This window comes from Lagopus leucura, unplaced genomic scaffold (genome assembly GCF_019238085.1).
Source record: "Lagopus leucura isolate 7727_CA_CO unplaced genomic scaffold, USGS_WTPT01 Super-Scaffold_100002, whole genome shotgun sequence".
NCBI lineage: Eukaryota > Metazoa > Chordata > Aves > Galliformes > Phasianidae > Lagopus > Lagopus leucura.
The window spans coordinates 79,726,729-79,749,804 of NW_024962263.1; the positions used below are offsets into that span (position 1 = coordinate 79,726,729).

At 45.0% G+C, this 23,076-nt stretch overlaps 1 protein-coding gene and 2 long non-coding RNA genes across 4 annotated transcripts; 2 read left to right on the forward strand and 1 right to left on the reverse strand.

Moving 5' to 3' along the window:
- Nucleotides 1-4,618: 4,618 nt before the first annotated feature.
- Nucleotides 4,619-7,841, forward strand: LOC122179342. The gene is made up of 3 exons (XR_006178657.1): nucleotides 4,619-4,653; nucleotides 6,962-7,030; nucleotides 7,706-7,841. It is a non-coding gene; the product is annotated as an uncharacterized LOC122179342 (long non-coding RNA).
- Nucleotides 7,842-7,843: 2 nt separating this feature from the next.
- On the forward strand, nucleotides 7,844-14,914 carry LOC122179341. Its single transcript, XR_006178656.1, has 3 exons — nucleotides 7,844-7,912; nucleotides 14,158-14,319; nucleotides 14,692-14,914. It is a non-coding gene; the product is annotated as an uncharacterized LOC122179341 (long non-coding RNA).
- KLHL38 (kelch like family member 38) lies at nucleotides 14,777-21,219 on the reverse strand. 2 transcript variants are annotated; one of them, XM_042870155.1, is made up of 4 exons: nucleotides 21,004-21,219; nucleotides 18,984-20,353; nucleotides 17,454-17,559; nucleotides 14,777-15,826 (listed from the first exon to the last, which is right to left on the reverse strand). In XM_042870155.1, exons 1-4 carry the CDS (start codon nucleotides 21,023-21,025, stop codon nucleotides 15,540-15,542), a joined length of 1,785 nt encoding a protein of 594 aa, XP_042726089.1. In that variant the 5' UTR covers nucleotides 21,026-21,219; the 3' UTR covers nucleotides 14,777-15,539. The 2 variants fall into 2 exon arrangements, with proteins under 2 accessions (XP_042726089.1, XP_042726090.1); XM_042870156.1 differs by having other exon boundaries at nucleotides 18,984-20,455.
- Between the last annotated feature and the right edge of the window lie 1,857 nt (nucleotides 21,220-23,076).

Genomic DNA, 23,076 nt, shown 5'->3' on the forward strand with positions numbered 1-23,076 from the left:
CACTCTTGAAAAATAGCACATAAGAGGAATATATTCTCCGGATGCCCAAAAAGCAAACCAAAAAAAGCAAACAGGACAAATGTATCCTCTTTCACAGTTTAGGTTGCTTCTGATGGAATAGATTTGTACTTGAGATCCTGGGGTGAATTCTGTGAATAAAGATGTCAGTTACAGAGCGCAATTCCTGACCCCATTTAGGAGGGAGATACAGCACGTATCTCCAGTGTTCTGGTCAAGGAAAACAATGCCTGCAGATCAAATCTGAGACGTGAATGTTTTCTTCGCATTAGTGAGACAGAAGATTTCTCCAGTATAAGAGAGACTTCTTCATGCACGCAGTTATTCTGATAAATTTCCCCATGTAGACAAGTTATCACTATCACTTACCCCACGCTCACATAACCACAGTGTAATGAGGCCATAAAGTGAATGTAAATATAATTTGTACTTCAGGAATGGCATAAATCACCCTCACATTATGAGGCAATTTACTGCAAATGAGAGTGAGGCCTCCCCAGGGAAAATCTGTTCCAAAGGGTGACAAATGGCATCTTCTACACATTGCTTCCAGATATTTGAAACAAGGTCTGCTTTCACACAAATCAGTGTGGATACAGAGGATGCCTCTTGCTCCTCCTCATGCCTTCTCAGCAGCCCACCAGGCACCACAGACACAGCCAAGCAAATATATTGGAGAGCATAAGATGTGCATGTGTCCTTGGAAGCACAATTTTTATTTGGGAACATCTAGGAAAGCACTGGAATTTAGCCTGGCCCTTGAATGCCAGCGGATTTTGTCAGTCTGGTATTTAGGAAAAAAGTCATTGCACTTAGAAACTGAACATAGCAGAGAAGAGACACCAAGAGGAATTGCACAGAGGCTTCAATAATACAGCGTGCCATGTCACAGCCTCCTAGAACAGGAGATGTGCACCCATTGTGGCTTAGGACTTGCCTTTTGCCATGTCCTGATGGTCCAGGGGATGACAGAGATGTCCCCTCTCTCTGTGCAGATGTATGACTCCATGGACACCTCTGAGGAGCAGGTTCAAAAATGGCTATTGGGGGCATAGGCACATCCCAGATCACCCTCCTGGGTCTGGTCTCAATCTCCCCCACCTGAGTCCTCCGGGTGCCATCCAGGCTGTAAAAGACCTTTCCCAAAATGGTAGGATGCTTGAACCTGCAGGGCACATCCGTGGAGGTGACACCTGTGGCCCACCACCTCTCTTGAGTATTCTCTCCTAGGGAAGCTTCTCATGTATTCACCAGAAGAGCTGCTGGCAGGAGGGCTGGCTCTGCAGTGGGCAGTGTGGATGTGGCAAGCAGCTGGGTGCAGCTGAACGAGCTGCAGTAATAGCAGAAGAATGCAACATGCCTCCTGGGCTGCAAGGCAGCCTGTGAGCAGGCTTGCCCTTGCATGGCTCCCCTGTCACGTGATGGATGAGCAGGTGGTGTGGCATGTTGCTGCTTTCAACTCGTTGCCAGGGCTTGTTTTGAGAAGTGGTGTGCTGCTGTTCAGCATGGTGTGTTTTCAGGTGTCCAGCTGGAAAATCAGTAGATCTCTGCCTGGGCTGTCAGCTCTTGTTCCCTGATCATAGCCATCTCCTTGGGAGAGGCAGGGATTGATAAACTTCACTGGGAAGAGCTGAAGCAGGGCTGAGCATTTGCTCTGTGGTCAGGTTTGTGCAACAGTCCCACCAGCAGTCCCACCCCATGTAGTTTTGCTCCATCTCATTTCCTCTCCTGCCTCAGGTAGGAGCCTTGTCTTCAGGATGTAAATAGTAATAAAAGCAACTCTTTTCATTTCAGTCCTGAGCCTCAGACTCACCAATCACCTGGACCTTTGGTTCAGAGCAGACTGCAGCTTCTCTAGTCTGCCTCGTGTCTGCCTTGATTCATGCCAACCTCCTAGTCCTTCCTAGGACTAGGACTTCCCACTCCTGGAAAACGTTGGGCTTGACTCTGCCTTGCCATATTCACATTTACTTAACATGGGAAGACCTTTCTGCCTTGGGTCGCAGCACTTTCCGGGTGACAAATATTCCCCATTACAACAGACTTTATGTCTGCCTTGGAAAACCTGTGGGCTCAGAGCTAAGCTCCAGCCACTTAGAGCCACAAGCTGTTTGTGTAGGACCTGTGAGTCTGGAGAAATTTGACGGTGAAGCTGTTATTTTGGGTGTTCTTCAGCTGGTGTTGCCTACTTGTTGCGCCCAAACTAGAGTTTAATTCATCTGTATGGTTTGAGGTGAGGCTGTTGATGAAAATTAAGAAAACACAGCATCTTGTGAGAGACCGTCATGGTACTGAAAGTGGTTTTGTTTACAAAGGCCTACTTGTCGGATGGAATTTGTTAGTTTAACATCAGTGAGGCTTTGTTGGCTTGCACACTCAGAGGATTTGGTTCCAGCCCCCAGTCTGTATGGTTTCATAGCAGATAATGAATGCAACATGTTGTGCTTGCTTTTCCTCCCCTTCTCTGAATCTGCAATGCTACTGACCTGAAAATGTTTTCCCACTATGAAACTTTCAATTAGGACACAAATCCTTTTTAAGATGCTGAATGCCACACACTGCCTTCTCTCTGTGTGGGAACAGCTCCACTGTACCAAGAGGAGGTGTCATCTTGACAGGATAGTGATTCCTTGTGGCACTGACTCATACATGGTACGTATGCGCTCATTTTCACATCTTCCTCCTGATCCTGTTTTAGGCTGCATCCTCCACGCTGGGGGAGGTATCCTCAGCCAGCACAGATCTAACCCGGAAACCACAAAGACTGAAAGGATCTTTCATAGCAGTAATGATACCGTGTTCCTCTCCTCTGCAGCTGCATTTTGAAAACAAAAGACCAAGAGGCAAAGTTGCCATCCACAAGCAGAACTTGCAGCTCTGCAGTCATCAGGGACTCGTGCAAATAGACTTAGCGCAGATGCCAGGGAATATGCTTCCTACTGACACCAGGGAACAACAACAAACAAAGCTATAACCTAATCTAGGGTGAGAACAATGTCTATTTTTGCATATTTAGCAAGGATAGGCTTAGACATGAGCTGAGAATTTAGCTTTGACCAAATTTTATTTGCAGTATTTGTAATACTCAGATTGGGTCAATCTATTAATAACTATATATATAGATATATAGTGTAGTAGACTATATATAGTATATGTCGTACTAATAGATAGTAATCTATCTATCACTTCTCTGAAAGAGTGGTCAGGCACTGGAATGGGCTGCCCAGGGAGGTGGTGGAGTCACCAACCCTGAGGTGTTCAAGGAATGTTTGGACGTTGTGTTGAGGTTTAGTGAGAGCTACTGGTGATCGGTGGATGGTTGGACTGGGTGATTCTGTGGGTTTTTTCCAACCTTGGTGATTCTATGATTCTATGATTCTGTTGTAGAAAAAAAAAAAACAACAACAGGAAATATCTGCAAAATAAGGTGGCTCTTGCATTTCCACTTGGTTGCAACTCTGTAGATACTCACATCTGTGCACATATTCCAGCTGCATGAAAGATTTCTTATCAAAAAGATCAGAAGACATGTTGAAGCACAACCATTAGTTAGATGAGTCCATTATTTCAAATGAAATGTAGATGAGTTGAAGTCTATGCACGGATGAATTCTTTTTACTACAATGTTTTGCTAGGCCAGGTTTATTTGTGTACTTCTGGGCTAAGTGCTAGTACAGATAGTACTTCTGAACTGGCAAACAGTAGGTGAGTGACATAAGACAGAAGGCCTGATTTCATCAAGGCTTTGGTATGCCACTTGCTGGAAAATCTATTCTGATAAGTGCCATCCAGTGTTATTAAATGTGGCACTGGAAGATAAACTAAGTCCCTGCCAAGGAACTGCCATTGTGAACTTGTTTGCTCTCGTTCATACAGACAGGCCTGATGTTAGTCGTTAATGGGAAAAGGTCAGTGGGACTAGGAAGGGCTTGGCTACATCTGGCTTTAGCTTCTGAAATCCCCAGCCACATAGCAGCAGTGTAATTCTGTAAGCTTAGTATGTAGAAGTTCAGCTCTTCCTTCTCTTGGACAAATTCAAGAGCATGAACTGGAAGTAAAAAACTGGACCTAAAACTGTGTGGTATTTCGTGTGCACTTGATGTCTCAGTACCCCGTGTGAGAAGAGGACGGTAGAGAATCAAGTTGATGAAGCATGATCTGCTTCTGAGCACCTGACACCCTTCCCCTCTACCCAAGGCTGTCTGAAATGCCTATGGAAAGCTCTTCCAAGAATTCCTCAATACTGTATTTCAGATGTCGTGCTATTTGTTTTCTTCTTCACCTGCTAGGAGTTCACCGCCTTAGCTGCCCAGGGCTTGATAATCTTCTCTGGATCAGTATGCACTGCTTGGATTTCTGACGCCGCCTCTGTGTGACCTGTCCTCTGCTTGCCAGATACTTGCAGGCTCACATGGGGCACCCACGCTCAGATGGAGATACTGGAATGGCTTATTTCTTCTGAGTTGGTCAGGATCACACCTGTACCACCCTAAAATAAGAGCATCATATCAAATAGCACTTGGTGCTCCTGAATGCATTTGTCTTCTCCAACCTATGAGGCAGGGAAGAGCTATTTTCTCTCTGCTGTGGAAAGGAAACAGAAGAACTGAGACGCCAGTGCCCACATCTACAAAGGTATTTAAGCTCTCTCTGGGATCTGAGCATCGTGGCCAAGTGATCTGTTGATAGTCACACACAGTCTGGGACAGCAGGTGCCTAAAGCCATGCTTCCAAAGCCCTAAGCTACAGCCCTTATTGCAAGGATTGGATTTCTCCAAAACTCCTTTCAGGATCAATTCTAAGAAAGGGCTGACATGCTGGTGCCAGTTCCTCTGGTTACTTTCCATGGTGCCCCATGTCCCCAGACGTGCTGTGCAGGGTCCTTTACAGGGGTTGCTCTCAGCACCTCGTGGCAACCAGCTCTGCTTGTTCCTGGTGGGTGCTGTGGAGGAAACCACCTGTTGCTGTAAATCTGTTGGCGTTTCCTCATCTCTTCTGCATCCCCTTTCAATTGCTGTAACTACATCTGTGTGACCTGTTCTCTCCTGCTATGTAGAAACTTGGGCAGTCACACGGGGACATGTAGGGTAACTTGTACTCCCCTGACCCTGTAATTATAGAAGGGTCAGTTTATTTCCAGAAAGTATAGCTTACATATGGTTTTCCTTTCATTATTTTGGATGGAGTGACTTGTCAGCTAGAAGGGCTCTGCTTGTTCCCTGCAGCAACAGCAAGTAAATACCTGACCTATTTAGAAAAACATAAAGGAAACAATAGAGACCTGGAGAAGTCTTTGGATGCAAGATGCTTGCTGAACTGTGTGTGACCCTCTGAAGAGCAACATTAGCTTAAAATATTAGTGCATGTTATTTAGTGAAGATAAAAGAATATTAGAGAAAATATACAAGTCTTGAGGTCAAAGGTTCCTGTGCAGTCCATTTCCCATTGAAATCAAATCACCAAAATGAGGAGGTCAGCAGAAGTTTGCTTGAATTTGGATTGAGAGAAAACAAGGAAAGCTTCTTGCTCGCTCCGGGGAGTGCTGTTATCAAGAAGATCTCATCATAACAGAACAATGTCAGGATTTTCAAAATTAATTAATTGGTTTGCTTGCCTCTCTCGAAATGGGCAGAGCAGAGCAACTTTTGGGAAGGTGTGAGAAGCCACTGAGCACCATGGAGACCCATGCTTATCCTAGAAGTGTTAGCCAATACCTTGAGTGTGCTTTGAAGTATTTTACCCATCTAATGTCAGGTCAGACTCCAGGGGATAAATTAGGGAATTTAGACATGGCTGAAGTCTTTCCTTCTGCCATCTTGGACATCTGTGCTCTGCATCACTTTTTGTGCTGAGGCAAGCACATAATGTCCAAAGAATGGAGATGCCTGATGTAAGTTTTAAGATTTCAGGATACACTGAACTCACCAATGCAGGTGGTGAATGCAGAGTCCTCAGGAGTGGTGTTTGGAAGACAAGGTTGAAGAACTCCTGTGGTTCACAAATTCTACTTTGGAACTGGATAGTTGAGTACTGCCAGTTCCTAGAATCAGCTTAAAGTTAACTGAGTGATGGCAGTTGCCCAAACATCCTCACAATCCTCTATTTGCAGGCAGTTTTCATCACAGTACAGACAAAATATGTTTTTTAAAAGCAACACAGCCTGCAGGTCTCTGTCCTCACCACCAACTCTATGAAATTTAAGCTACCAAAAAAGAAAGAGGGAGAGAGTGAATTCTTACAAATAATGTAACTGGATAACCTTGAAAGTGTCAAAAAAATGTGTGAGACTTTGATACATTTTTATCCTCTTAAAATAAAACAGATGCTGAGGGAAGGCTATCGTAAGGCATCTCAGGAAGGCTGGTGCAAAATACTGAAATAGCTAAAATATTTGTTTTTTTTCCAAGAGAAAAGCTAAGAATGGGCTCCCCAGGGCAGTGGGCATGGCCATGAACTGCTGGAGTTCGTGGAGTGTCTGGACAGTGCTCAGACAGTGGTTTGAATTTTGGGTGGTGCTAGGGTGGAGGCAGGTGTTGGACTCGATGATCCTTGTGAGCCCATTCCAATTCATGGTATTTTATGATTTTCAATTAATCTGAATTTTGAAATAAGGTTTCATGAACACTTTTCACATCCAGGAACATGACGAGAGACTTCTAGCTTATGTGAGAGACTGCCTCCAGGCAGAAGAGCCATTACTTAAGCAACAGCATTTCTGCTCCCCAGGTGTGACGCTGCTTGTATTCGGGTTCTTTTAATAAGGCCATTCTTCTCCTGAAGGGTCTGTAACTCCATATTTAATCCATTCTTGATTTCAATGGAAGGCAGCGTACAGAAACAAATTGTAACGACAGAAGGTGGGGGCTAACTTCAGCTCTATTATTTAGAAAAGGCTTTCCTAACATCGCTAGTCTTTAAAAGAGCATTTATTATTTTTTGGCAGCCTCGCTCAGAATCAGACCTCCATTCATTTTATGCCTCTCAGTATTTATCCAGCACATCATCTGTTCATGTAAGTTCATCGTTATGTTCATTTAAGAGCGCAGTGTTCTGTTACTGTAGGTGTGGTTGCTTTGTAAATAGCAGATAGCTGCAGTGGGACTGTACAGAAGCTGCCTTTGGCAGTTCATGAGAGACAGCATTTTTTCAGGCTTTAGAGGATTTGTTTGCAATACCTCTGTGGGGTGGGTAGCATCCTTATTGTAATGGTGTGGCAATGGAGACACAAAAGGAATGACATATTTTGCTTGCGATCACTCAGGAGCTCCCTTCTCATTTGACTGCCACCTAACTGCTGCTGGTGTACACCGAGAAACCAACTCTCACGTCCACTAGTAGTGATAATAGGAGTAAAGTATGAAATATGGGAAGAAATGGCTGCCAGGAGAGTCCCATCTGTTCACCAGGCACTGGGATCACAGTCCGTCTCCCTAGGGATGCTTTGCACTCTCCTGAAAACATAACCTAATCCCATGAGCGGATAAAAGGTCAGACAGAGAGGATAATGTGCTCCTGAGCTTCTGGCTCCTTTGACATTTTCCCTGTCTTGGACAAACCTCCTCTCTTTCTCAGCAGTTAACTGAGTACAAATCTCAGTATTCTCCTCCTTATGGTTTATTATGAATTTATTAGGAAAAAAACCCAATCCCTTCAGCTATGAAAATCACCCTCTTATGTCTATAAATAGGTTTAACCTCTTAAACTGTGTCAGATGCTGCTGATTCACCAATCTGATCCAGATCTTCAGATATTCTCTGCTCCTGCAGCTCCAGGGCAAGTGACTCATGCTGTCTACAAGTGCAGCATCCCGCTGAGCCTGGCAGAACCACGATTCTGCTGACAGTGCCTGCAGATTTCTACTGAAACCTGGGCAAGGGATTTTCTCCAGATCAAGGTGAGCTCACCAACATCCTGCAGCCCTGCAAGCTGTATTGTATTTACGTGAAAATCCATGCACTAGTCCAACCACAGATCAGCAGAGGAAAAATGTCTTATAGAATCAAAGAAATATGATAAAGGCAATACCCAACTGATACATGTAATCACCTCCCCAGCTGCATTTCCCTAGCAAGCCTAGCAAGGTTTGTCTGTCCTGCCTATCACCTTATTTTTGAAATTGCCTTGGAAATCTGAAAGAGAAATGCTGAAGTATTTTCAGTCAATCTAAGTGGTTTTTATAGTTTGTATCTGATAATCAGAGAGCCTTATCTGGCTGTGTGTTCCTTCCTTGCTCTGTAAAGCAGGAAAAAATCACATTCTCAGGCATTTTGTTTTGTTTTGTTTTGTTTTTGCCAGTTACCTTTACTGTGGAAGGGGAATATCTGGATGTTGAAAAGCAGCAGAAAAAGCTCTTTTCCTATATATGTTCTAGGGCGATAGTGTCCTTCCAGCTGTGGGGCACCTGGAGACAGAAGAGGATGGCATTAGCTGATGCCTTGCCACCACTTATTCCATGCTTCCTTGAGCCTTAGTACTTGTCTGGTCTAATTTGTGTGCTGATCAGTGTGATTGTGTGCTGGTCAGTGTGCCAGGAAGCCACTAGGAAGAGCTAAATTTTATCTCAGGTGTACTTCATTTATCCAGGTTAAGGTGTAAGGTGTTGCTCTTGCTTAATGAATGAGCTGAATGCTCTGAAACTCTGCTGATAACACTTTGAGGATCATCTGCATCCTCTGCTCTGCATCCCTCGTAAAATCTTTAGGGTAAAGACTACTGTGTTTTACATTGCAATCACAAGTAATGGACTCTTGGTTTGAAAGCTATGATTAATTGTGCATGTCATTTTTAAAAACAGAAGATTAAGCTTGGAAGGGCAAACACAGTTTTGACTTCTCTGTCATTTACATTTCAGTCTGCAGACCACTCTTCTTTCACTGAGTGTTATTCCGGTGAGGGTCCAGAACCTTCTCTGACTGGAGAAGAAACTGACTACTTGTACTGACATTTGTTTGAAGTTATCATGAGCAAAAAGACAACTCTAACAGAGTTAGACAGGCTCTATTTAGAGCCTAAATCTCTTATCTTGAAGACTTTGGAACTTCAGTCAGCACCTCTCAAGCCCAAGTACTGCTTTCATATAAAAAGGACTGAATTTTTCCTTTAATACCACAGTTTCTTGAAAGACATTCATAGGACTTCTCAGTTTTCACAGAATCATAGAATCATTTAGGCTGGAAAAGACCTTTAAGATCATCAGCTCCAACCATCAGCCTGAACTACTGAGTCCTACCACTAAACCATGTCCTTGTTCAAGGCTTGAGCTGGTGCCTGGTTAAGCTGCTGGGAGCCTTCTCCTTCGGATGCCCTGTCTATCTGTGTCTGTACTGCTTGCATGAGCATGAGTTTGTTCATGCTGTAGCTGGGGAAATTTGGGATCCTATTAATAGTTAATCCATGTGCAAACTCTCTTGAAAGGGGATCCAGGGCAGAAGCGTGGCCTAAAGCTCACAGCTGTGGGCAACATAGACACAACCTGGGTGACAAGACGTCCTTCCAGACCTTTGCACAGGACAAACCCTGGGAAAACACCTGGCAATGGCAGCAGGAAGATTTGTGCTCTGCCACTGGGAGCCTATCTGTGAACCGCAGTGCAGAGCAGTAGAGTCTCCTCCAGGACTCGGCCCTTTGCTTGCCCCCAAGGGATGCCATCCTGCCAGGTGGCAGCAGGCTATGGCCACTCATGCCCTGATGCCCTGCACTGGTTTCCTGTGTCACACTTGATAATGCTGTTTATGCCAAAGGCAGAATTTTCGTGACAGGGGCCATGCTCTGTAGTGCTCAGGCTGTCTGTAAGAGTAAGAGCCCTGCCCAGGGAACAGATAAACAGAACAATGTTTGAGCCTCTGGTACTCTTTAAAGTCATTTTCTGGGAAACGTATGTGTCATAACAACATAAAGCAGGCATATTTCCCTTGCTTTCGATCTGCCTGGTGCCAGGGTCTACGTCATTTCAGCACTGAAGCAGATCCAGCAAGTTCATGGTAACTTTGCTCTCCCCAGAGCTGCCTCTTTTGCCCCCTTGGTTTGTACTTGCATCTTGCCTTGCAGCAGCTTCCCTCACCCTTGTCAGGGTGAACATCACATCTGTTATGGTTAATATCTCATTTTCATGGGAAGCCCTTGGGAACTGGGCCCTTATCTCCACATACCATACACATCAAAACTGTTTAATCAACATTATTAATTCCAGGACTGGCTGCTGATCTGGATAAAACACTGTGCTTTCCCAGCACCAAAGGTTCATAGCCAAGCTGCACATTTCAGCAGCTCTCATACAGATTTCTCTCTGCTCCTCAGGGCTGGACACATTCACCCACTGTCCCCCTGCTCTTGTAGAAAGGTGTCTGGAATCTGCACTAAGGGTCTGGTCGATTTTGGTTGTTTTGCCAGACCAGGAGCATCCCACTACCTTGAAAACTGGGGTTTTAAAAGGAGTTAAGAGTCCCTGGTGTCATTTTCTACAGTCTTGGGGTGTCATTGCCACTTCAGGGCACCCACAGAGCACATGTGCTCAGAACTTTGGCCTAAGAATGTGCAAGAGGAAAGAGAAACTTCAACAAGGAGCCAAGTCCAGGGGAAATTTGTTCTTAAGGCCGTGGCATCAGTGTACCTGAGGATGGGGATGTGCCTCTGCTCTGATCCAGTGAGTCTGTCTTGTTTAGGGAGGTGTAATGGAACATGGCTCCTTCAACAAGACCCAGAAACAATTTTTGGGAAGACTGCATATGGGAGGACTGGATAAAAGAGGATGGGTTATAAATAGATATCTCCTGACCAGATGAAGAGGTGGACCGTTTTCTGCCACATTTCCCCACCTCCAGCAGTATTTCACCCTGAACCTAAAGCATCTCCAACGGTGGTGGGGATGGCTTGTGATTACAACACTTCAAGGTATGCAGCTAAAGGCTCGGGACTTCTCAAGACACGCTGCTCCTTGCTTTTCTCGGAAAGAGTTCTCACAGCAAGAAAGCAACGCAGGCAAACAAAGCCACACAGCAAAATGACAAGCAGCAGCTGGAACACGTGGGCAGCCCACAGAGTGACAGGGCAGTTGGGCTCCTTGCTTCTCTGCTGCTGTTTTGGAAACCTCAGTAAACAGAAGAGCCCAGATCAATCTCAGTGCTCCGGCACAAACTCGGTACAGCCCCATTGACTTTAGTGACAAAACCTGAGATACATGTTCCTTCCTATGCATCATGCACAAGCTAGTCTAAAAAAGCTGCTGAAAACACCATTAGCTGCCCACTAGTTAGCAGGTCTCAGCTTGTTGCAGGGAGGAATTTGTGCTCATTTGTGTCACGAAGAATACGAGCGTTTAATGTCTGTGGGGGAGCTTTAGCAGCTGGAAAAAAGAAAGTATGTATGTTTATATTTTGAAAAAAGGGATTGTTTTTGCCGCTCTCAATTATTAATGTCTCTCAGGTCAGGCTAAGGAACAACGCCAGGGATAAGTTACCCCGTGTACTATTCAGATATGCTCTCCCCAACTGTTTCCTTCTCAGCTAGAGGATTCACCTCGCAATGAACTCCTTAACGGTTGGAAAAAAGACCGACGGAGGCTGAACTCGCTGTGCCCGTTTATTTATGCAGAAACAGCTTTTCAACTTCGTCAGGTGTGTTTAATCAAAAAGAAGCAGGAAATGCGTTATGATTATAAACACATATTAGTGCACAAGCAAAAGGCCGCCCTTGGAAAGGATCGCACTGTTTGAGAAATGGTTACAGTGAAAAAGCACAGGCTTAACCTATGGAGCTCTTTGCTAAGATCAAAGCGGTGCTGCCTACTGCCATGAGCTGTCTGGGTGGTGGGGTTCAGCTGTGGGCTTCCAGTGAGGGAAATGGAAGAAGGTTAAAAAGAAAGTGTTATCATCTTTCTTTTTTCTTTTGCCTAAAACATTTTCCCTAGTCTAAAAAAATGACTCAAACGTTAAATATTTGCTGTTAAAATTAATAGAATTAGTGAAGATTCCAGCTGAGAACACAGTAATTAGGGCCTGGTCCAAAGCCCATGGAGAAACTCATTGTTTTCAACAGGGTCTGGCTCAGGGCCCTGGTGAGACAAAGCGAAGATGGAGTTAAGGCACAGCCCTGGGACAGCTTGGATTCCCCACAGACTTTCCATGTGACTGTGCCCAAACTTGCACACGTTCCTTAGTCCTGAGCACAACCAACCTCAAGCTGCTGCAAAAAGCAAATATCCTGCTGGGCTGCGTGGCTGGGTGTACTGTGGGTAAGATGCAGGAGGGATTCAATGCACTTCTTTGGCACCATAATGCTGTGCTTAAAATAAAAAATAAAAAAAAAATAATACAGACAAATTGGAAATTGCCCAAGGGAGAGGAACAGAAATGATAGGAGGTCCAGAAACATTACTTATGAGGCAAGATTGAAGGGGCTGGGTTTGTTTAGTCTACAGAATTCAAAGTGCTAAAAAACTTCAAAAATGTAAAGAATGATGTGACACCACAGAGGGTAATCAATTGCCCCTTAACTATGTGGGGATAGCTGAATGTACAGCAAAAAAGTTTTAGGTTGTTGAACGCTGAGAGGTTACTAAAGCACTCTAGTGTGTACGCTGGGGAGGGAGCAAAGTGTCTCTCATGGGAGATTTTCAATGTGCTGGACATGTACGTGTGATGAGGGATTGGGTAACTTGCGAGCAGCCTGCTTTCAGACTCAGTCCTACAGTTTCCGTGATTTAGTGACTGTTATGGGACACTCAGATATGAGACTTTGGAAGTGATGAGTCTTCACAGCCCTCCTTGATTCGGGAAAATCCAGCAGCTGCTCTGCCCTCAAAATCAAGTATCCTTTCTGCAAACCCTCATTTCTTTGGTCTCCACAGTTATGAAATAAAGAGCAATACCCACATCTGCATGGAGCCACAAACATATTTGTGAAGTATCTTGCTTCCCTCCAATAAGGGATTCCCATTGAATCGAACACTTGAATGCTCACACATCAGGATGATGAGGCCTCTGGAAAAGCACATGATGATTCAGAAAGTGTAGGGGGTAGTGGTGGCCCTGCAGACCAGGTTCAGAGAAGTCTCCTCCTGACATTGGAGGAGGGGTTGCCTTGCTAACTCCTGCTAGAAGAGCTTTCACACGTATCACCACTAAGCACAGCTGCAAAGCACTTGGGAGGGTAAATAGATATTGCTCTGAGTGGATCAGGTGGTGGCCAGAGTCTGAGCAGACAAGCAGCATCCCTTCTCCTTTTAGCTCCGGCCCTGAGGCAATAGAGCCCTGCCCTGAAAGAACGGAGGGTGATGTGAGCCTCCTTAAAGGCCAGGGGAAGAATGCTGTGCTCAGCACTGCTGTGACTGTTCCTTTTCTTTGCACTCCGTTTCCTGCCCAGTGTCAGTTATGAGAGGTACTATTTGGTCCTTGTGTGAATACTGAGAAAATTGTTAGTTATATGATATGGGAATTAAGAAAATCTGTCTGCTTCCAAGCATAAACCAATGACTGTGACAACGATTTGCAAATACAGGGTTATGACCCCAAGTTGGCTTTTTTTCCCCCTCAGTTCTGGGTACAGTCACGAGCCTGGCAGGAATCCGTGTGAGCTACAATGTGTGGCAATGACTGGCGTCTCCCAGAGTCTTTGAGCTGAGTGGGATCACAACAGGAAAAAGTTTGGGAAAGTGCCACTGAGAGTTTAGGAATAAACAACTCCCATGGGCAGGCTGTCCATAATTGGCCATGACAAGGCTTCTTTCTCCAGAGAGCCAGAGCTGGCCTGTGAGGAAACAGAATGAATCACTGCTCTGGTCCAATTTGGCAAGTGCTGTGATTTAGCCCTGCTTTGCACGGGAGGAGATGATGATATAGACTGAAAGGCAGGAGAACTGTAGCCAGCGGCTTCCGAGCGGGGGGATGAGTTTGGGTTTCCACTTATTTCTTGTTGGTTTACTCAGCTCCTTAGAAGGAAACCCAGGCAAAAACCACTGATACAAAAACAGTTCCCTTTATCAACAATGTAGAGGAGACAATGGGGACTCCTCAACACAAAGCTCATACAAACAAAAATAAACATTTTATTTTGCATTGTTAAAATAGCATTCAATATGCAAGTCCTCCTTCCAACCTCCAGCTTTGTTAACTATTTCTGTTGACTTTCTGCTTCTGGTTACAGATTTACAAGAGGATATCATAGAGGTTGGAACTAGTGTCCTGCAACATGGTGATGACCACGTGGCTGTGCAGCCTTCTGTGAAGAGGATGGTTGAGTGTGGTTTCCTCAAGCCACCCTGTGCCCTTGGAAAAGTCCCACTTTCTTCTGAATATGAGGAAAATGGTGTGTATTTTATGCTATTCTTTTTCTAGATGGTGGTCACCAGAGCAATCTTAAATGCTCCTTGTTATCTCAACAATCTTACCAAGCCTAATAATCAGTTCACAGCCTGCTCAGTATCTGATGATTAATCCCCTCCCATAAAAATACTGGCAGAACCCCATAAAAATATTGGTGGAGCCAGAGCTGCTCTGCCAAGTGGCAGACTTAGATTTGCTCTTCTTGGAAAGCTGGTTTCCTGTCACTGGCATTGTCTCATCACTGCTTTCCAGTGGTTTGGAAAGAGGAGAAAGGGAAAAAGATGTTTCACCCAAATACATCATCTCTTTTACATCTCCTTTCCTCCATCTGCTCTTTTGTTATTTCTAATTTCAGGAATACCATCAGCTGAAGATCTTCCTAACCAACCCTACTTCTATCCTCAGTGCAAAGGAAAAAGGAAGCTTCCTTCAAAGCAAAATCCTTCCAAAAAGAAGCCACAGATAATCTTTATTTCCATTACCCTTCTGCTCCTTCGAAGAGCAGGCAATTGAAACAAAAATCTTCACTGCAACATGAAAGAGAGGTATCTCAAGAAAATCAAATCTGCATCTTGTAATGTAAGCATTTAGATCAAAGCATCAGCCTTTTAATATTTTTTATATCAGTTTTCTATTGATATTAGAAACATTAAAAGTGTCAGTCTCATAAGATGTTTACTGCTCATGCAGACAGATGCTTCCAGGCTGGCTACACATTCAGAGCTTGGGGCTTCCTATTCCAAATGTTGCTGCAACTGGAAATAGAAAACTTGGTCGACTTGAAGCAGTATGGGCCATGACATGCAGCTGAATAGTTCTGCTTCTTTGCATGCTAACATAAATGAGGTTACCCAGATTTTACTTCCTCTGGAAGTACCAGCACTCCTGTCTGCCTTTCACTTCAAAGTCTTCACAAGGCTAAATCCTGCACCAGGTTCCTACCCAGTAATTTTTCCTGCTTTCTCTTGAGATTATGGATAATGCCTGAAGGCAGGACTTCAGCAGTGCCACATGCAGTATTGGTCAGATGAATATGGCATGAGCATGAAGATCATGATCTTTCTGGCAGAGTAATTGGGGAATGACCAACCCCACTAGGACCTTCAAGAACAAGAGTTGTTGGGACTACAGGATGATTCTCTGTGCTCTATGCAGAGCAAGGAGGAGGAAAACAACAAACACCTGGGAAGTACCAAATGTAATTCAGAGAAGGTTAGAACAGGGTACACACTGGAGTGTAAGGCATCCATGGTCAAAGAGTTTGTGTGGCAGTTTTCCCTTTGGTGTCCATGTGTCAGTCTCTGGGTCATAGCAGTCCAAAGAATCTGAATCTTCAATGACATTGTCCACAGTGAGACATCGTCCTCCTGTAACATACAGCTTGTTCTTGATGACAGTGGCCCCATGATGCATTCGCCTGTCCCTCATGTCTGCACATTTGACAAACTTGTTGCCTTTTGTATCATAAGCAATTATTCTCCGAGTGTATCCTAATGCAAAGATGGAGATAGAAGAGACAGATGCGAATTAGGGTTAGTGGCTCAGTTCATACTGGTACATAATTTGGCAGAACTAAGATATCTAAGATGGGAAATAATGATCTGTCACAGAACTGCTTGCCTGTATACCTTCCTGTTTGTCTTCATCCTGTCTCCTATCACCTTGACAGCTAAGGCTCAATGAGCACTGGTGGCAGTCAACCTACTGAACACACTTGGAGCTTGCAGTTTTCCATATGCACTTTCAGACGTCCTTAAGTATTTCCCTTTACCCAAAAGGCTTCTAGAGCTTCACTCAGAAATATGGAAACCAATGGTATGTAGGAAGCCAGAAGGGACAGGGGGAGCAACAATGCCTTTCTGGGTTGGAGTTGCAGCTGTAAACCAAACGGTGCTGTGTACATGATAGTGTGCTCCCTCTGCTGCTTATTCCATTCCTGTACCCTCCGTGTCACTTCTGTGTTGTCCACCGTGCTGGCAGCCCAGCGGTTGGCTCTACCACCGAGGGGTAGTTCAACCTCACAGCACTGAGAGGCAGGGGCTGGTATGGGTCATGAGCAATGGAGGTAAGAAGTTTGTTCCCCAGCAGTAGCTTGTCTGTGTATCTCTTGTCTATGTAGATAATCAAGAAAGCTCATGGCAAGCAAACTGCTTTGGGCCTTGTTGTGCAGGCCTTGAATCCACTTTCCCTAACCTGATACCATCAGCATCTGGGGTCAACACAGGCTCTTCAGATAAAAGGTGCATTGCAAAAGGTAGCAGTGGCCTCTTGTAGGGAAACACAGTGCTTTTGAGTCCTATGTTATACAGGTTCACTCCTCTGTTAATGCTTCTCTATGTCTCATTCTTTCTTAAATAATCTAACGTGCTTTCTCTTGCCAGATTCTAGTCAGGGAAGCTGCATTAAGGACTGTGGAGTGCTGAGCTTGGTCACTACCAATGTGATCTGTCAAAGTGCCATGGACAGAGACGGATTCTTGTGTTGAACAGGTTGGAGAAGTTTCTCCTCTCCAGATGGCTCATGCCCCTCTCAGAGCATTTCTCCATTGCCTCCAGGAGGCAGCTGCAGGAACAGTGGACCTCTCAACTCCAGCAATGAGCCCCTTAACCCACCCATCCCAACAAACTGCCCATGGCCATGTGGAAACCGTGCTCTTTACCTTTCCAAGGAAAGCCTTCAGAGAGGAACAAGCTATGAGTAAGAGGAGGGGCAGAGCCCCATGCCTTTTTTCTTCCTTGCTTCCTCTACAGAGAAGTAACTCACAGGCTTTACCCCATTTTTCCCCACTTAAGTCCTGTTAACAGAGTGAGAAGATGCCTGTAAATAATTTGTCCCCACCACCTTCATGGCCCTGAAACCCCATGCGAGATGTGTATGGAGACTGGGCATAATCCACTTCTCCCTCACAAGTGCCACATGCTGTTGCAGCTCGTACGTGACTTTTGCTCCTGCAGCATGATAGCCATGCTCAGCATCAATGATTCTCATTGCTGACATAGCTGGCTGCCACTCTGATGATCCCTGGCCAGAGCAGTGTCATCCTGAGCAGGAAGCATGCAAAATCTTGCAGGATCTGTATATGTGCAGGCAGGAGGGTGGGTGAAAAAGAGTCCTTACCTCCCACGATAACAATCTGGTCTCCAATCACAACAGCTGGAGCACAGACGTTCTTCACCACTCTAGTCTCCATCCGAAACCACATATTCCTGGAGACATGGTAAACCTGACAAATAAATAAAGATGCACACACAGCTGTTTATGCTGCTTTTTGACTGGCAGTTGTAATTACAGAGAAATTTAAGGTTTTTATTTTGTCTTAATGAATACAATCCACGGGCTTGAACTGCTGGGAATTTTTTACCCACTCCTTTTTTCCTAGTAAGTCCCCTTGGAAAGCATTTGTGTTCCCCTGGATGGGCTGCTCAGCACGTACAATAAGGCAGAGAGTTTCTGTCCTGTGCAAGCTTCTTCACTGTAAATTATCCTATGGCCACTAAGTTGCTGTAACTCCTGGCTAACATTCTCCCAAAACCCAGGTCACATCCCTTCATTTTCCAATTTTCTGTGTAGTTCTGCCTTCCTTCCCCATTTCCTGGGCAAGCCAACTGCAATTTCACCTAGCTCTGCTGGCAGTCTGTGTTTGCCCTGCTGCTATATTTGTGCTGGTGGCTGGTATGCACTCAGGTTGGCAAAGAGACTTGTTGATGGGACCTAGAGTGATATCTAAGTCATCAATTTATGTGAGAAAAAGAACTGCTGCCAGATGACGATCACTCAGTCATCTGTGTGTGGGTGACATAAACTTTTATGTCACGTCATCCACTTCTCAGTATAGCAAATATCTTCAGGACATCTCCCCACGTTGATAATCATGTTTCCTTTGCCTTGATAATTAAGTAACATTATCATTATAAGTAAGTATTGCTCAAGTGCTGGCTGCTGTTTTGGCTTTTAGTGGTGCTTTTTAATTAAACTACCTAAACCAGTGAAAAACACTCAAGTGGAAAGTAACATTGCATCACTAAAGCATCAAATCAGATAAGGAAGGATTTAATATCTTTCACCTTCCTAATATAGCTTAACTACCAAAAGCAGGCAGAGAGCCAGCAACATGTGGCAGACTTTTAACACAACTGTTTATGTGAAATAACTGTCAGTTTAAGCTCTGGTCTTTTGATGAGTGTGAGTCTAATTGCTCTAATGATCTCAAACTGGCATCTTTGCTGTCACTGCAAAGGAGCAGATGTGCAGCTGAGGCTCCAGCTTAGCTGCAGGCTGGCCAAGCAACAAGCACTGATTTGGGTGAATGGTTACAAACGTGGAGGTGGCCATGGGGTCAGTTATTGCCTGCCATAGCAGCATCCCCCAGGAGCTCCCAAGACTTCCGTAGGAAATTCTCCTGTGACAGAGTCAGAACCAGAGGAAGGGCCTCAGGCCTTATGTCTGAAAAATATTCCATGGGGAAAATGAAAGAACAACAATGCTCCTTAGACTCAAGACTTCCTTGAAGCAATGGTCAACTCGTCCTGCCTGCTGTTGCAACTCACAAGAAAGTTTTGTTTTGGAATTGACTTCTTCATCAACGTGATGATGAACCACAGACAAATTGAGGCAAAACTGCCTATGTCAAGGAGGACTGACTGTTACCTGGATAAGCCGGACAGGGTTTTGCATAATGTCTTCTCCCCCAAAAAGGTACACCCTCTGGTCTTTGGCAGCAACAGCAGGATGAAGGACAGCAACAGGCATGTTTGCCATGCTCTCACAGGTGTTGTAGATGCTGTCATATCTTTCCACAGAATTCAGGATTTCTTGGTTTTCACCAATTCCACCGAATGATAAAATATAATTTTTATATGCCAAGCTTCTGTGGGAATAACGTGGAACTAGCATAGGCTCAACCAACCTCCACTGATTGAGTTTGAGGGAGTAAATGTAAATATTATCGCTGACTGGACTTTTCTTGTTGCTAACAGGCATCCCTCCAAGCACATAAATATTACTGTGTAAGCTCACTGCAGATGCTTTGTACAGGCGCACAGGAAGTTTGGCCAGGCTTAGCCATTGATTAGTCTTGTCATCATAGAGCAGGACATCCCTTGTGGTCTGCTGGTTGTCCTTCCTGCCACCAATGATGATGAGGAACTCTTGGTTGGAGTATCTGCGAGGAACGTGTACCATTGGCTTGATGTCAGGTGCGTTGGTGCTGTACAAGGAGAACATCTGTCTCCGAGCTGACTCGAGAATGCTCCTGCAAGTGGGTGAAGACTGAACAAGGGAGTCATTGGCAATGAAATGGAAGAGGAAAGTTGGATGGACGTACTGAAGCCGGACCTTCTTGAACAAGTCTTGGATGTAGCGCTGTCTTGCCTGCAGGTCATGCCGGATCCAGACCATGAGTGTCTCGAAGACCTGCTCCTCCTCCCCACAGAGCTCATCATCCCCAAGGTAATCGAGGAGCTCCAAAGGACAGAGATCCTTGAGGTCCTCAGAAGAGGCCACTTCAGGAAAACATTTCAAAGCCATAGTCTTGGCCTTCTTATTCAGGCTTTGGCAGTTCAAGATTTTTGCCAGTCTGATCATGCTTAGACAGTTGTCAGGAGTCAGCTTATCTTGGAGGTAGGCAGAGCAGGCCTCAAACAGCTTAGCGTACTGCAGCATGGATGCTGTCTCCAAGAGGTACAAGACATTCTCAGCAGATATGAGAATCTCCCCTGTGTAAATGTAAAGGATAATCTGGTCCAAAATTTCAGCATCAATACCCTTCAGGGTGACTTTAGCTTGGTGACTCTCTTTGAAGTTGTTACAGAACATCGCCTTGAAGTATGGGCTGCTGGCAGCCAGAACGTTTCTGTGGCAGGGGACTTCAAAGCCCCCAGAGCAGAGGGTAACATCAGTCAGCATCCTGCTCTGCCGCAGCGCATTCAGCTGCCTCAGCAGTTCGGAGGAGAAGTCTTGGTCTTTGAAGAGAAACTCCTCAGCAGATCTCTCCTCCATAGCAAAGAGAGAGATGAAGTCTGGGCTTGGCAGAAAAAAACAAATTCTTAGCAGCTTTTATAGAAATATCCAGCTCCAAGGGAACAAATCAGGACTTTGATGTTGCTCTAAATATTCATTCGCTGTTAAGCATAAAAATGGAACATGGGTTAAGCACAGTGGGAAAGTAATAAAGAAGCTAAAAGGTCACAAAAACCCTTTAAAATTTTTATAAATTTATCAGATAGATTGCAGCTCCGGGGTCAGCATTGCCTGTGTCTCTGGCAAGAAGCAAAAGCACTGAAGTTATCTCACTGATTTGGGATGAAAGCTGAACGGCCGAAGCAGTGGGGAGGTTCGTTTTAATCATGTCGAATAAATGCGCTTGGACATTTATTCACTATTTTAAAGTATTAGCAGTTTAGTAACTTGCGTCTCTTTCCCCTAGAGTTAGTCATTCCCAAAGAATGTAAATCTGGCAGAGCTGAACTCTGCAGCAGGGCTAACTAAACCCTAGAGACTGGGAATCTGCATTAAAACAGTTATTTATTCACTCTGCTTAGCTGTGGTTTTTTTATGTTAATCAGACACACAATGACTAAATTAAGTGCCAGGCAGAACAATCTGATGAGTATTTATTTCATGCCTAACCGCTTAATCTGCAGTGAAATCGTACGGTAGAAATGTTTACCTTCTGATGTCCTTCCCTGCATGCACTTACTCTCTGTCGCTTATTCTCTGCTGAGATTTTCCATAGCTAGAGCCTGGATAAAAACTATAAACCCACAGGACGTTTCTTTCAGTAGGTAAGTGATTCATAGAAGGTGATTTCTGGACGTGTTTATTCTGAAGTCACTTTTGCCGCTTTCAGGAGCTTTGTGCAGGAGCGCGAGGCGGTGGGGCATTGTATACATTCCAGCACTAAGAATAGGCGCATATGGACTTCTCACAGTTATCACATGTGATACCGCCGTTGCCTTTTGCAATGACCTGGCTGGTACTGAGCATGCCCAAGTGGTGTTTTTCTGGCAAATGTTTACATATAATAAATAGACACAGAGAGGAAAGTTCACTTATAAAAGTCCTGGCTGTCCGTTTGGAAACAGCAACAGGACCCTGTCCTAAATTGCCTGGGAACTTGAGAAGCCTGTAAACAGTCTGCAGCCCCTTGCGCTAGGCGATGCACTGTCACGTATTTTTGTGGAGCAAGGAAAAAGCAGAGCCTGCAGGGAGCCCAGAGGGATGGACCATGTCTCCACCTGATGGAGAGGTTTTGGGAGCACCTGCTGTTGTGGTCTGCAGTGGTGGGTAGGAGATCCTGATGTGCTGGGACTCCCATGACCATGGCACCTAGAGTGGATAAGGAGAAATACAGGAATGTATTTTAGAATCTTAGAATCATTGAATCACCAAAGTTGGAAAAGACCTCCAAGATCATCCAGTCCAACCGTGCACCTACCACCAATATTTCCCCACTAAACCAGGTCCCTCGGTACAATATCTAAATGTTTCTTGAACACCTCCAGGGATGGAGACTCCACCACCTCCGTTGGCAGCCTGTTCCAGCACCTGACCACTCTTTTGGAGAAATTTCTTTTAATATCCAATCTGAACTTTGCCTGCTGTAACTTGAGGCCATTCTCTCTAGTCCTATCACTATTACCTGTGAGAAGAGTCTGACTCCCACCACAACATCCTTTCAGGGAGTTACAACTCCTCCAGACTGAACAATCCCAGTTATCTCAGCCACTCCTCATATGACTTGCGCTTCAGACTCTTCACCCCTTGATGTATCAAGGGGCATCATAAGGATTAAGTTCAACAAGACCAAGTGCCAAGTCCTGCATTTTGGTCACAACAAGCCAGTCAAAAATACCGGCTTGGGGCAGAGTGGCTGGAAGACTGTGTGGAGGAAATGGACCTGGTGCTGTTGATCAAAGTTCAGCTTAACATGAGCCAGCAATGTGCCCAGGGTGTCAAGAAGGCCAGTGGCATCCTGGCTTGTAGCAGGAATAAGTGCAGCCAGCAGGAGTAGGAAGGTGATCATCCCCCTGAACTCAGATCTGGCAAGGCCACATCTTGAGTACTGTGTTCAGTTTTGGGCACCTCACTGTAAGAAAAACATTGAGGCATCATCTCAGCCAGCGGTGAGGTACTGACTGGAACAGTCTGCCCAGGGAGGTGGTGGAGTCTCAGTGCCTAGAGGTTTTCAATAAATGTGTAAATGTGGCACTGAGGGAGATGGTTCAGTGGGCATGGTAGTGATATGAGGTGATGGTTGGACCAGATGATCTTAGTTGTCTTTCCAGCCTTAATGATTCTATGATTCATACAAGTAAATGCAGGTTATGGCTTTTTCTGCAAGAATTCAATCTCTCTGAAATCCCTAACAAAGAAACACAACAAGTGCTTTGAGTAAGGTGAGTGGAAACTGGAACAGCTTGCTGAAGTGAGGGTGGCAGGCTGGTGGCAGGTGAACAGGGTGTCCGAGGTCCCCTAGCAGCTGGTGAACTCTGGTCAGTACAACCATAGAGTTATCCTGGTCACCAGGATATCTGTTTTGGGGTAGGTGAATGGTCCTCCAGGCACATCTGACTCAATCTTCATGGGCTGTGGTTGTTCACGTGTCCTGGTGATGTGTAGGTGTCTCGTTGTACACTCTTCTGTACTCACTGTATCACTCCCAGATATTTGAGATGCTCATCCTAAATTCATCCCCTGGGCTTGGATTAGTTGAGCATCACGTGCCCCAGAGGATCCTCTA